General features: G+C 37.9%; 1 protein-coding gene across 1 annotated transcript in view; it reads right to left on the bottom strand.

The window, feature by feature from the left end:
• The window catches only part of C2H8orf34 (chromosome 2 C8orf34 homolog), a 170,821-nt gene that overhangs the window by 91,413 nt on the left and 65,055 nt on the right, over nucleotides 1–14,353 (bottom strand). Inside the window, exon 7 of the mRNA XM_075085198.1 lies at nucleotides 10,648–10,814. Coding sequence (XP_074941299.1) covers nucleotides 10,648–10,814 — 167 coding nt within the window. The remainder of the gene's footprint in view (nucleotides 1–10,647; nucleotides 10,815–14,353) is intronic.

Raw genomic sequence — 14,353 nt, 5'->3', positions numbered from 1 at the left:
TATAATACCTGAAATCAGGCAATCATCCTACCTCTCGCTCTACTGCCACCTCCCTAAATTGTCCTGATAACTCTGCATCAGTCCTATTCTCCCATCACAAAGACAGTGATTTCAGACTTGGGAACAACTGAGTAGTAAGGAAGCCTCACCAGAGCTCATGCAGTTCTACTGCTGCCTTCTGAATCTCCAAGTGAAGAAATCCTGTCATTTCTTAGGAAAGTAAGAGCTCGACAGTTGTAACTGACTCCTTTCATGATCCCTTTCCCTGCATGCCCCATAAAGAGGATGAGATTGCTAAGGAACAGGCAGCAGTTCAGCACACAGACTAGTCAACCAAGTGGGCCAGATCTCCCTAACGGCTTCTGAATGCTGACATTCATATTTTGAGCTTCAGCGCGAAGTATAGAATAAGAATATGCAGAGGTTATTGCAGATTACTAATACTGGAGAGTCAGTGGCCTCACTAAAACTGACTCAGGCACGAAAGAAATCGCATCCATTGCTGGATTTCCTTACATATTGCCACTGACATACTTCCCAGCGGTATGTCTAAACTAACCTAAGTGTCCTTAAGAAGTATGAAGTAGTTTGGACATTATTTATCCAGCATCCTAAGGATATCCTGTTCCTAGGGATGAGTACAAGAACAGGGCAAGCACATAATGATACTTTACTAGCATAATCCCTCAGCCCCAGCTGATTCATGGCCAGGGACTTTCTGAAGCAGAGGAGTATGTATATCTTGCAGCCCTTGATGTATTTTTCTTCCATTAACCTGTCCAGCTCATTTTCAGCAAATGTAAGTTTCTGGCATCCACAACACCATTAGCAAATAAATCCATAGATTAACTGTGCAGTATATGAAAATATATGGCCTTTTATTTGTTTTGAACTTGTCTACAGGCAGTTTCAACTGAAGCCCCACAATTCTTATAAAGGAAAAATCAGTAATTGGTTGTACCTTGTTCACCCTAGCTCTAGTAACGTATTGTTCTGACTCCAGCAACTTACTATAGCAATGCTTGTTCATTTAAGCCTTGATTCAACCTAGTAAAGCAAATGTTTACCTTCTACATACAAGGAACATGTGAGCTTCCTACCTACTACTGAACATGTTGTCTGACTGAGGTAGTTCACTAGTACAGCTCATCTGATATTTTCCCAATAAAATACGTTTTTATTCAGAAGAAATAACACAATACACTATAGAATGTCTGGCCTTATTCAAAGAGCCACAAAGCATATAGCAAAGCAGGATATGCGGTGCTAAAGACAATCACTGGGAACACAGAAGATGAGGGCGGTTGAAATCCTTACCTTGCCCTTCTCACATACACGAAGAAACACCTATTAGGCCTATCATTTTTCCTATCTCAGTTCTTCCGTTCTGTAAAAATACAAATATTTGTTGAAAATCCGTGGCCATTTCAGCCACTAAAATTTCAAGAAAGAATTACAATTATACAGCATGCAGTCCTCAAATATACAGGTTCATATTATACCTCTTCAAATGATGGGAGGCACCAAGGTACATGAAGTATTTGTGTTGGATCAGACTTGAGGAGCAGTTAGCATAGTGTCCTGACTCAAAATCGCCAGCAGCATATAGACACTAAGTAAAGATCCTCTCAGTTACATGCAATTTCCAAATCTGGGACTGAGACAGAGAATGTACAAGAACCAACATATTTAGTAAAGTGGTATTGATCTATCTATTGATCTTCTGTGAATTTATCTAGTTTTGTGTATTTACACTTGTAGTCGCCACAATTTTCTGTGGCAGTGCATTCCACAAACTCATTAAAAGATGCTTCTTGAAACTTCATAGCTTAAATTATCCAAAATACGCCACCTGACTCAACCACAGCTCTTTACTATTTGCCTGGCCCCTCATGTGCTTGGCACATCTGGACGTGGGCAGAGAAATAAGATTAGGGAACAGAGCTGGCTGTGAGAATCACCACCTTGTCTTTCTTATAAATGGTGCTGGGGTGGGGGCTTGTTCCTGTAGCTTCTCTAACGGGACTTCTGTGTCTCCACAGCCAGAACTGACAGTGTAGAAGAGTATCAGTCTGATCCCACGATATTGGGATCAATGTCACATCATAATGAGTGATATAATACCATGGTGCTGTGTCACCTTGCCTTCCTTTCGAAGAAATCCCAGGCATACAGGCCATAAAAAGCCTATGTTAGCACAGACATTTAGGTCTCTGATCTGGACAATCAGGGGACTAGAATTACACAGTGTCCCTGCTCTGTTCTTTAGGTATAGGCTTAAAATAAGCTTTGGTTCCTTGTGTGAACTGTAGACGAATGACATTTTAGGCTCTTGCACATCATGATATTCAGTACACATCTATTTCTTGAAAATTAATCATTCTTTTGAAGGTTTTTATTAGCTTATATAACTCATTTCAACTCAAGAGAATCTAATATCTCTAACCACAATTTATTTTCTCTCTCTATTTTCCCTTTAGCAATATGAAGCAAAATCAACTTCACTTTCAACCCATTTTATGCTTATCAAACCAGAAATAACTACACAAGAGTTGCAGTGACTAATTCAATTCATAATTTATCCTAACCTTACAAACACCCTCTTAACCAAACTATAGAACTTACTAAGCTTACTAGAAGTTATTGTCAGTCTAAAGAGTCTGTGTAAACATCAAAAACGTGTAGTATTACTGACAGTAAAACTCAAGAGCAAGATTCCATTATTTTAAGACTTGAAACACCAAATCCCTGTTCTTTGGACAACCATTTAGAGCTTTGCTTAAACTCAGATCAACTAAAAGATTATCACTGATGTTGCTGTCTTTTAGCATAGGACCACAAGATGAACTGAAAGCAATGAACTCCATGAATGACATAAGAGACCTCCATGTCTCTCTTGCTTCAATGACTTTATATATTGGTAGAAAGAAACAAATACTGAATATGGTATTTGTTAAACTTTTACACAGGTGTTCGGTGACAAGTATAATGCATGAAAACATTGCTTTAAAACTAGTAGTACATTTCAAGTTTATGGCTTCTTTCTAGACAACGGTCCTGCAGATCAAGGAATCTGGTAAAAAAATACTGTTGACAGTATCTGCAATAATGTTGCAGTTAAAATTTCAGTGAAGTGCCACAAAAAATAAAATAACAAAATCTTTTCAAGGTTATTTCTCACCTTAGCTGTTTTGTAAAAATAATTACTCCAACTGTTTTACCAATCCTGGCATTATTAGTATACTATATTTCCAAAAAAATGATCAGCATTTACTTTATTTTTTGAAGCACAGCATAAAAATTCATATATTGCACTAAAAGCAAAAAAAGATAAAGACTTAATGGGACTTACTAGAGTTAGAACAAGCTAATCAATGTAGCCCAAAAATAAAAATACAAGTTATCCATAACTGCCCATTTTTAAAAGAGAAATTCCTTTTCACTGTTCACTCATCAAGCTCTCCCAGGAGAAGAGGAGCCTTTATCTAAAAGAAATGAGAGCTATGTCCCTGAAGATGCCAGGGAGAGAAGAAATATTCCACCATGTCAATGCAACCACTCAGTCTTCAAAAAGACCGTAGTGATTTGGAAAAAAAATCTTTATGGAATATCCTGGGTCTGGCTGGGATAGAGTTCATTTTCTTCATAGCAGCTCACATGGTGCTGTGTTTTAGATTTATGACTAAAACAGTGTTGATAACACACCAAGCTTTTAGCTATTGCTGAATGGTGCTTGCACGGTCAAGGCTTTCTGTGTTTCTCACTCTGCCCCACAGCAGGGGGGGCAAAAGGCTGGGAAGGGAGACACCTGGGACGGCTGACCTGAATTGACCAAAGGGATATTCCAGGTCATATAAAGTCATGGTCAGCAATAAAAACTGGGCGGTGCTTTTTTCCAAATTAGCTGTTGTCTGAGGATTGGCTAGGCATCAGTCGGCTTGTGGGAGGCGATGAGTGATTGCTACGGCATCACTTGTTTTAGGTTTGGGGGTTCCTTCCTTCCTTCTCTTTCTTTCAATTCTTAAACTATCTTTATCTCAACCCATGGTTGTTCTTGCTTCTGCTCTTCCTATTCTCTCCCCCTATCCCTGTGGGGCAGTGAATGAGCGAGGGGCTCTGTGGTCCTCAGCTACTTGCTGGGGACAACCCACAAGGAGGGAAAAAAAACATCTTTTGGAACTTTTGCCTGCAACAGTTCATTGTCCATCCAAATACTAAATCTTTCAGGAGTTTCAAAGTACCTGGTAATCAAGATTATCAGAAATCACCTGTGATACAGATAGAAGAAGATAATATAAATGAAGAAGAATATAAATGGAAGATAAATGGAAGACTGAAGACCAGAGCTCTTAGAAATTGTGATAACAGTAAATTGCATTTATTGATATTTTTTCCTAGAATCAAATAGTTCTATTCAAATTGGGATGAACTACATCAGCCTAAATAAAAAGCCACTGAATGTCAAATACCTATCACTTAGAAAGTCAATTACATCTCACAAAAGGAAAGCTTAAGATATTTCATTCATACTAATCATATAATTCACAGAGCAGCAACATCATGATTGTTCATATGCTAAGCCTGGTCCATATAATACAATCCTTCTTTTGCTCCAGTAATAACCACCAAGGAGGACAAAAGTATGTAAATACTTTACACACTTCGGGATGTAATGCAAGTAAAAAAAAAAAAAAAAGGCAGCAATAAACCAGTGCTTTTTTTAGATACAGAGCATGCCTCCTCTTTTCAGCTGCTAAAATTTGAAGGAAACAGAAAATTTAATACAAATAGCTTCATAAAAGCTATGACCACCATTCTGTGAGACGTTAGAAATGGAAGCATGTAGATCTATGGCAATTTCCAAAAAAGCTGCACCTACGTATTTATCTACACAGTAACTTTTTTCAGAAATTTCACTAGGAAGGCAGTAGTGATGCAGACAGTCAACTCATGCATGCAAGGACATTTCACTTGACTTTTGAAGATGAACAACTTTGCATTTTTTTTGAGAGAACAACAATGCTGGATCATACTTTGCTAAATATTTTATTGCAATCTGAGAGCATCAATGCTTATTGCTGTACTAAGTCAGCATTCAGTGATAAGAACATGAGACAAATAACACTGCTGTTATCACTTTCCCATGACTTGGGCTAAAGCAGCAATCACTATCTCTGACATAAGAGAAAACTTATCATCTTCCACTGTGCTACACTGAGTTTCCTGCTTTCTGGTGATTCAAACCTGAGGACCATCATACAATGAGGAGTTCATGATCCACACAACTGACCTGAGCAGGTGCAGGTCTGTGCTGTGCTATGCTGTGCTGCACACATCATTTGGCCACAGTATAAAGTTAGCCTGCTAATCATAAGGGAGGAGACTGTAGGCAGCTCCCACTTGGCATTTGCCGATTACACCGCCTGCATGGTCTTATCTTAAAAGTGAACCACCGTGCTGTCGTGTGAACATCATTTGCTTGACAATACAAATTCTTTACTTATAAGAAAAACGAAACTAAATTATTTAATTCTAAGAGCTCTAAGGATTGTAATGCTGGTGAACCTTAGCATGGCAGGATCTGTGCTGCGTACCATGCCATGACTAGAGGTCTGTCCAATGTTGCACAACTTAGGGTTCCCAGCATCTCAAGGAATGTAAGATTTTCTATGCTATCCCCTTTTTCCACTTCAAAAAGGCATTTAAATCTACACCTTATGGAGTCTGAGTGCCCCTCTAACGGAGACCTGTAACATGCTTGCACCAGTGCAACATCTGCCACTGAAAATTTTGCAATGTATAGTACAGCCAGTCTCTGCATGCAGAAGAGGCCTACTGCCTCCCAGTGGCGTCAGCTTTTGTGCATGCACTACACAGCAGATGCTCACTGGCAGTGTTGCCAATTTCCCAATAGCTTCCAGAAAAGAAGAGTCAGCAAAAGGGGAGATGATGAGCAATTCACACAGCTTTCTCCCACACAATCATTCTACTTAAACCCCAACAAAACAGGCTGCGGGCCAGAAAACTGTTCTGAAGATGTAGTACAACTCACATACCATCTTTCCCAGGGCCTTGTGGCCTCTCTTCTGGCAAATGATGTATTCTAGTCACATAACGGAGGAGAAGTTTTTGTCCAGCTGGGAGAGACAACAAGAGGAACAACCTGCTGCTAATATTAGAATAATTTATTAGGTCTAGAGTCTGTTTCCTGCATGTTGCCAAAGACCTCTAAGAAACAGGGAAATCAGGAATGTCTGTTGAACCAGAGGAAATGTACCAAAAGCACTGAACATTGGACGCCCTTTCATTAAAGCACTCAGAGACTTATTAGAAAAGCAGTATAGACTATATAAGGGGCAGACTACCAGACACTGAGTTGTTGTCTCATCCTACAAGCAATCTCCACTAAATTCTGTTTATCTCCACTTGTTATAAAATGTAAATATATCACCAGCCAATCTTTCAGGGATGTTACAATTATTATGTAATTAACATTTGGAAAGCTCTTGAGGAAAATAGAAATTCTAAAGATTAGAAGAAGAGTTATTAAAGAAAACAGAAGACATCAGGTATCTCCTGATAGCAATAGTTAAAAATATATTACTACTTTAAAGCACATTTCTATCTTTAAAGAATCTGGTTCGTTACTGCATAGCAAGAATTACACGTAATAAACATGATGCAGACAATCACTGAACTTTCACTTAACATTTCTATATTGAGCAAAAAAACCCACTATTACTGTGAAACCAGCTCTGAAGAAAAGACGAGATCGTTTTACAAGTCCTGATGCTGCAAACATTTGAATGTCACTCCAATATATGACTATTTGCATTGAAATCATGGCGGGTTTTCAGAATCATACAGACTGGCATACGCGTCAATGTACCTTCAAGGAAATGGACTTCAGTTATCACCACCTTTCACTTCAACCACACCTGTGTGAGCTTCCTGGGTACATTTATCTTTGGAGTGGTGCTTCACAGTTAACTACTGCATAGCATGTATTAACATATGGTAACATTTTTAATATTGTGAGCATGCACAAAGATTGGACAACAACAAGAAAAAGGTGATTGAGCATTATGACTAAACATCAATATTGTGTAGAACTATACAGAATTTATTTTTCACCTTTCTTGTAAAAAGCTCAAGAATGTATATTTAAGTCCAAGTGTGCCACAAAAAACCTGATGCATTTACCATGTGTATGTTTATGCATAGCAATACATTTAAACAATGGCATTCTTACACTTAATCAAACAATTGATTTTTTTAAAACCAAATGAGTCATGCTTTGGTGACCATTCAATCAGTATTCCTGGCAATTTCAGGGAAAATACAGTTCAGTCCTCTCCAACAGACATCAGTGAGATACGGAGGGAATAACATGATTTCAAAGTCTCAATGGACTCCAGCCAAATGCGAAAGACAGTTTAAGCCCAAATGTCACAGAATTCCAAAAGGACTGCAGAGTTTCACAAAGAACTACTTCAGCTCCTGATTAGATTTAGAAAACACAATACTTGGCATTACAATGTACACAAAACAAGCCACTTGATATAATTTTCAGTCACAGACCTCAACTGCATTACCCTTTTACATTTACAAATACATGTGATTTTACAGTTGCAGTTCTCAGCTTTTTAAAGTCAGGAAAATCCTTTCCACTATGATGTTATCTGCCAGTAATCTATTTCAGCCACCTGCATAACTGAACCCACTTAGAAAGTTACCAGTGTGTTAATGGCCTTCCTATGCATCTTATGTTATACATAGAGTGATAACTGAAATGAGAATATAGCCCCGTAATATTCTTTTTCATCTTTGCACATATACTTCTTTTGAAATGGATCCTTCAGAAGTAGAACAGCTTAATTTTTTCTTCTATTTGGAATGTTTCATTCTAGCTAAACCTTCATCAACAATTCTGATGTGAGTACTAGGAGGTTTTTTTAAAAGAAAATATATCTATGGTCAGTTTCATGCTTTTAATGCCTAAATAAATCAACCAGACTCTGAAAAAGATTCTCTGGAACACACATCAGGATGGAAGTTTGTATTCTGCAAACCCCTGCATTATAAGTAGGGTACACAGTAAAATCATCTGCTACAAATAGTAGAATTTGTTTTCCCAGAATCCAGACTTAGGAGCATGAGGGTTTGTAATTTTTTAAGAAAGGGCTGAATAAGCAACCAATACTGATCTCTAAAGGGAACAAGTCAAGTAGCTATATGCAACAATGCCCTGCAATTCAGTGATGGCAGAAAGCCATGATTTTAAATTAGTTATACTGCATATAAGCAGTGTAAAAAGCATCAAAGCAGTTAATGTATTAATGCAGAACATAATAAAAAAATTCAACCCCAGTATCATACAGTTACTGATCTGGAAAATATAGCAATGAAAAATACCTGTGTTCGCCAATAGAAACTTAAGTTCTTTATGTTACCTTCAAAAGAAAATAAAACATCCTTCCTGTGTAAATCTTTGTCATATCCTCAAGTTTTGAGCACTTCTGCAGGATGTAACCCAACTGTTACATCAAACATGAAACACATACCGTCATCAAATTGCAAAATGAGAATTAAAATAAAAGCCAGCCTTTCAGAAGCACAGCACTTTCAACACCAAGATGTGCACATTGAACTTTCTATCAGTGGCAGTTAGTATAACATGGCGATATCATAATCACTGTAACCATGGCTATTTGTCAAATATGCCATGGTTTTGCTTCAGAACCTCAGAATCACTTATATGACGTTCTACCCGAACCAGAGGTCCTGTTTGTGACCTTTCCTGGTTTTAAGCTAATTTTGTATAAAACGTTACCAGTTTCAATAAAATACATGAGAGAAAAATGTTCCAGGTTTTGCATGGCACAAAACCAGAATGGATTCTTACAATTAAGTCCTTATTAAAAAAAACCCAAAACATTTCTTTGTACACAGATAATATTCTGCCCAAACGTCAAGACACTAGAAAATAAAATTTTCCTTATACTGCCTTTCTGGTTCTGGATACCTTGAGGGATTCAAATGTCTAGAAGGAAAGACTTACAGATCTATTGGATACCTTTTCCTCACTATCCCCACAGAAGTTAACAAAAGACTCTATTCTGTATGTGATACATAATGAGCCCAATAACATCACACACACAAACACACTTACCTACTGCACCTTCCAGATGCCACAGAATACTACTTTAGGAGTCCTGTAGTTTATGCCAGTACAAGACACCCATTCAGCTTGCTTTTTATGTCACACTGATAAAGTTGGAAAGATCTGTAAATTGCAGGAGGAAATAAGGAGATAATGTAGCTACAGACTAATTAAGGCCTTCACTGGAATCCACGGATTAGTTTTGGAAATACCAACTGATTCCATGAAGACTACAAGCCACGGTCACAAACAGTGTGACTTTCTTCAAACACAAAGAACTAATTGACCCACTGTTACACCTGAGTGACCCAACCCATTATCTCTTCCTTTCTGTGAAACAAATGCATGCATCAAACTTAAAACTACCGAAAAAAAAAAGTATGTAATAATTCACAATTATTTAAGCATAGCAAAAACCATTTTTTTACCATGAGCATAGTCAAGCACTGGAACAGGTTGCCCAGAGACCTTGTAGAGTTTCCATCTTTGGAGAGAGTGAAAAACAACTGAACAATGTTCAGAGCAACCTGCTCTAGCTGATTGTTTTGAGCAAGGGGTTGGACTAGGTACCTCCAGCAGTCCTGTCCAACCTCAACAATTCTAAGATTCTATGAAGACTGTAGTAAGGAAGCAACAGAAATACAACAGAAACAGAGTAGAGCACCACATGTCTTTCTGATTTTTAGATTAAGGACCAACCTGGAACAAATAATTCATGATAGAATTTGTACACATAAGAATGCTGAGATATCTTCAGATTGTGTATTTCCTGTGCTTTGATCCCACATTAAGTTCTATATAGCAAAAATTGGGAAAAAAATTGGAATCCATGACTACCTTTTAACCATCTTACACTGAAGCATTTAAAAATGGCAGAAGAGAGACTATTAATTAACTTTCTTCAACAATTTCCCTCCTTTCACAACTAGTAATTCTAGGAAAGGGAGAAAGCAGTGAGCATAAAGCCTTCTACAGTGCAATTTAGCATACAATACAGTCTACTGGAAAATTACAATCAAATCCTCTGGAGAGGTTACAAATTCACATTGCATAAGCTATGTAGCTAGTAAGTCTCAAATAAACCCACTGAAGTTAGAACTATGACACAGCTAAGAAAAAGAAGAACCACATGAAAGACAGTAAAGCTGATTTGTTCCATGTACATAAATACATTCGCCACGTAGAACCTGCAAGTGATTTATGTAGAAAATCAAATTAATTACTTTAAGCACCTGAAACATTTGATATTTCATGGGATTCTGATGCAGCTAGCAGTTTATTCACACACAAATACAGTCTTCATTACATTCACTCCTGAAAGTTGCAAGTTAAACCCTATGAACCTTCACACAGCTGCTGGATATTTTAGCTTCAAATATAGGGAGCAGATTCAAACTAATCTATGTTTGATTTGATATTACACTTTTTAGATTAATCTATAATTAAAAAAGTAGCAGAAAATACACATAATTTTTTGCAGTTACCCAGCAGTTCCATTGCATCATCTTCATTGTCAATATCTTCCTCAGTTACAGATGGAGCTGTGCTTTGAGCAGAATCAAAGGAGTCCTGAGAAAGCATGGCAGCCAGGAGTTTCTTATGTTGCTGCTGTTGTTGTTTTAGTCCTTTGGTCTTTGGCTCCATTTTTAAGCTGTGAGGGAGGAAAGCACAACTTTTACTGGTTCTCCCTACAAAATATGTCACACATTTGGTCAAATTACTGTAGACCATAATGTCCTCCAGATCAGAAGGTTAATGCCACCAGGTCACACAAACCAGCTGGTTATCACTCATTCCCTGATCATTGGATGTCATAAGTCAGTTTGTGTTTTCAGTTCCTGTCTGAAGTTTTGATTGAATGATGGTGGGAATTTTCCCATTGCCTTTATGGGCATTAATCAAGCCTAAATAAGCCACATATATAGAACAACAGGATGTCAATTACTAATCATTATTGCTAAGGCATTGATCGCACAGCAACAAAGCTGAGAACAAAACTGCTCCCTTGAGTGGTTATGTTACCACAATCCCACAGGATTAAGGACTATATAGTTATAACAGTTCTCATGGTTTGTTGACTTGTGTTCCTAACCTAAGTAGACAGCTGGAACTGCAGAGCAGTTAGCAGAAGGGTCTAAGGCAGGACTTGCTACAGTTAGCAATTTCTGATTCCTTACAATATCAAGATAAATACAACAGGACAGAAGTTTGGTGCCCCACATGAGGGTATCAGCAACACCTCAGACTGTCTTACAGCCTGTTGCACGAAGGCAGATCTGTTGATCTGTTGCAAATGTTTGAAATTTAGTATAATTGTCTTGGTTTCAGCTGGGATAGAGTTAAATTTCTTTGTAGTAGCTAGTATGGGGCTGTGTTTTGGATTTTTGCTGGAAACAGCGGTGATAACGTGGAGATGTTTTAGTTGTTGCTAAGTAGCACTTACACTGGTCAAGGACTTTTTCAGCTCCCCGTGCTCTGCCGGGTGCACAAGAAGCTGGGAGAGGACACAGCGGGACAGCTGACCCAAACTGACCAATGGGATATTCCATATCCTATGACATCATGCTCAGCATATAAAGCCGGGGAAGAAGGAGGAAGGGGGTACATTTTGGGGTAATGGCGTTTGTCTTCCCAAGTAACCGTTACGCGTGATGGAGCCCAGCTTTCCTGGAGATGGCTGAACACCTGCCTGCCCATGGGAAGTGGTGAACGAATTCCTTGTTTCGCTTTGCTTCCGTGCGCAGTTTCTGCTTTACCTATTAAACTGTCTTTATCTCAAACCATGAGTTACCTCACTTTTACTCTTCTGATTCTCTCCCCCGTCCCAGTGGGGGGGAGTGAGCGAGCGGCTGCATGGTGCTTGGTTGCTGACTGGGGCTAAACCACGACAATAATCAATGAGAGTTCGTTTCCCACTGCAAAGATGAACACTAATACAACAAAGTGGACCTTGGAGATGAAAAACAGGCTTTAAGTTTATCCCTCGAGGAAGCTTCCCAAGAGCCTTGCTTCTTCCCGGAATTTCTCTAAGCAATTTTTCATGTAGAAAACTATGACAGTTCTGACAGTATTACTGAATGTTCTTTGGTTTAGAAACTGCAAATATATCACTTCTTTAATGCATAAGAACCGTTTCTGCTGTTCACAAACACAGGAATTATTTTCCTTAAAAGTAATTGCTGTTGTGCAATATTTTATGCTCTGAACAAATGTGTGTTTTATGTGGTTATCCATTTGTGATCAAGATGGACCTTAGTAAACCATCTGATCATGACCATATATATAAAAAATTATCTTATGTTTCTCAAATACTTTTGTTTTTACTGAAGTTATTGGATGCCCACAAGAAGGCTTGAAAGAGGAGCCTTTATCTGTACTACATCATATATGCAAATAATGGTCACTAATGTCATAAAGGTGTTTTTCACCACTTTCACTTAAATCTACACGTATCTGCTTTTGATGTTGCTAAGCAATACTTGGTCTGAATATATTAATGACAATAATGTTTATTTTGTATATATTTATATATCTACACCCAGCTGAAAATGTACATTACACCATTTTATATGAGGAATGTAAATGTTGCAATATTCCAATGACTTGGAAATGAGCTTAATCCTATTTTTACAGTGTTTGAATTTCTGAAAGATGAGGTTGGCACCAGCAGGATTGCCATCAGCCCTTTTATGTGGTCTCTTATCACATATTAATACCATACCTTGCTCCCTTACAGCAGCAACAGATAGGCAGTACAAACACAGTGACGAATACAATCTTTGCTCTGTAGCGATCCAGAATATTAATGGCAAAAATGTGACCCTTCATCAGTTTGACAAGACATCACTAATACAGCTACCTCAGACTGGCTACAGTATCTTTCTTAGTCATAGTAGTAGTGAAACCTGTCCTGTCAGTTGCTCAAAATTAATTTCTCTCCTTTTTTTAAATAACTGGGCCTGGCTTTCAGCTATACATCACGTGTGCTTCCGTTGCACATCATCACAGAGATATATGGTTTTTAAGGAGGAAATAGTGGCTCTTTCCCACTGTCCACTGCTGAATGGAACAAAAAGTGAGGTTCATGGTTGCAAAGACAGAAAAAGCAGACAACTCACGGATTCCCAAATACCATGTACTATGTGTATTCACTACGATCTGTGTTATGCTGAAAAGACCAATATTGAAAATGGGCACGTTATCGACAGACCAGTGGTCCATAGGACTATGCTGTTCTCTGCATTCAGTCCCCTATAGAATGCTACAAATGTGTGAGGACCCAAGGCCTCTGCTTCCACCAAACAAAAACCAAACTTGTACACTACGGTCCATGAACTCAATACAGAGAGAGGGAGTCACACGACACTGATGGCAATTACTCTTCCACTGATCTGTCAATACCTAATCCTCTGGATATTTATATAGTATTTCATTTATGTAGTATTTCCTTATGTTTAGTGATAGATAATAGAAAACATATTGCCTGGAAATAATGGGACAATTACAGTTTTTCACTTTCCTCTTTTTATGCTGTAACTGAAGATTAGGATTAGTTTTGAGAGTTTGCTGGTTTATCATATAAATCCTGGTAATAAGTGATCAATCAACTATCACTTCTTATTAAAGATTTCTTATATCAAATTTAACAAGATATAACAGGAATCATTTAATATGAATTTCAAATTGCTCCCTCTTTCAGTTGCCAGGTGAAAAGTGTAACTGATTTTAGGTTACACGAACTATGACGTAGATGAATGAAATACAGATGAGGTAGCCAAAAATTCTTTACAACTGATAACAAATTCACTTAATCTCTTTTAATCTCATAAACCCCATACTATTCCCACTACTTTTGGATGACCTAGGTATATGCTACACTAAAACTAAATTATTATTACCTATTACTTGTATCATGCACCTGGTATATAGTCAATTCCAAATTCTGCTAATAGTACTTTAATTCCCAGTAAACACTGAATCAGACCTTGAAGAAACTGCCTGTTATTAGTGAACTATTATTAAACATTCAGAGTAGTCTTGATCAATACAGGTTTCTCAAACTTCCATATATAGGTAGCATCAATTTCAGTATCACCTCTATCTTGAAGTTCTGTGATTTTATGATTATTTTGCAACACTGCAAACATGCCTTTTATAAATACCTTACAAAAGCTGATGAAATGCTAATGA

This window comes from Phalacrocorax aristotelis, chromosome 2, assembly GCF_949628215.1.
Source record: "Phalacrocorax aristotelis chromosome 2, bGulAri2.1, whole genome shotgun sequence".
NCBI classification, from domain to species: Eukaryota; Metazoa; Chordata; class Aves; order Suliformes; family Phalacrocoracidae; genus Phalacrocorax; species Phalacrocorax aristotelis.
This window is presented reverse-complemented; position numbering and strand designations above follow the sequence as displayed.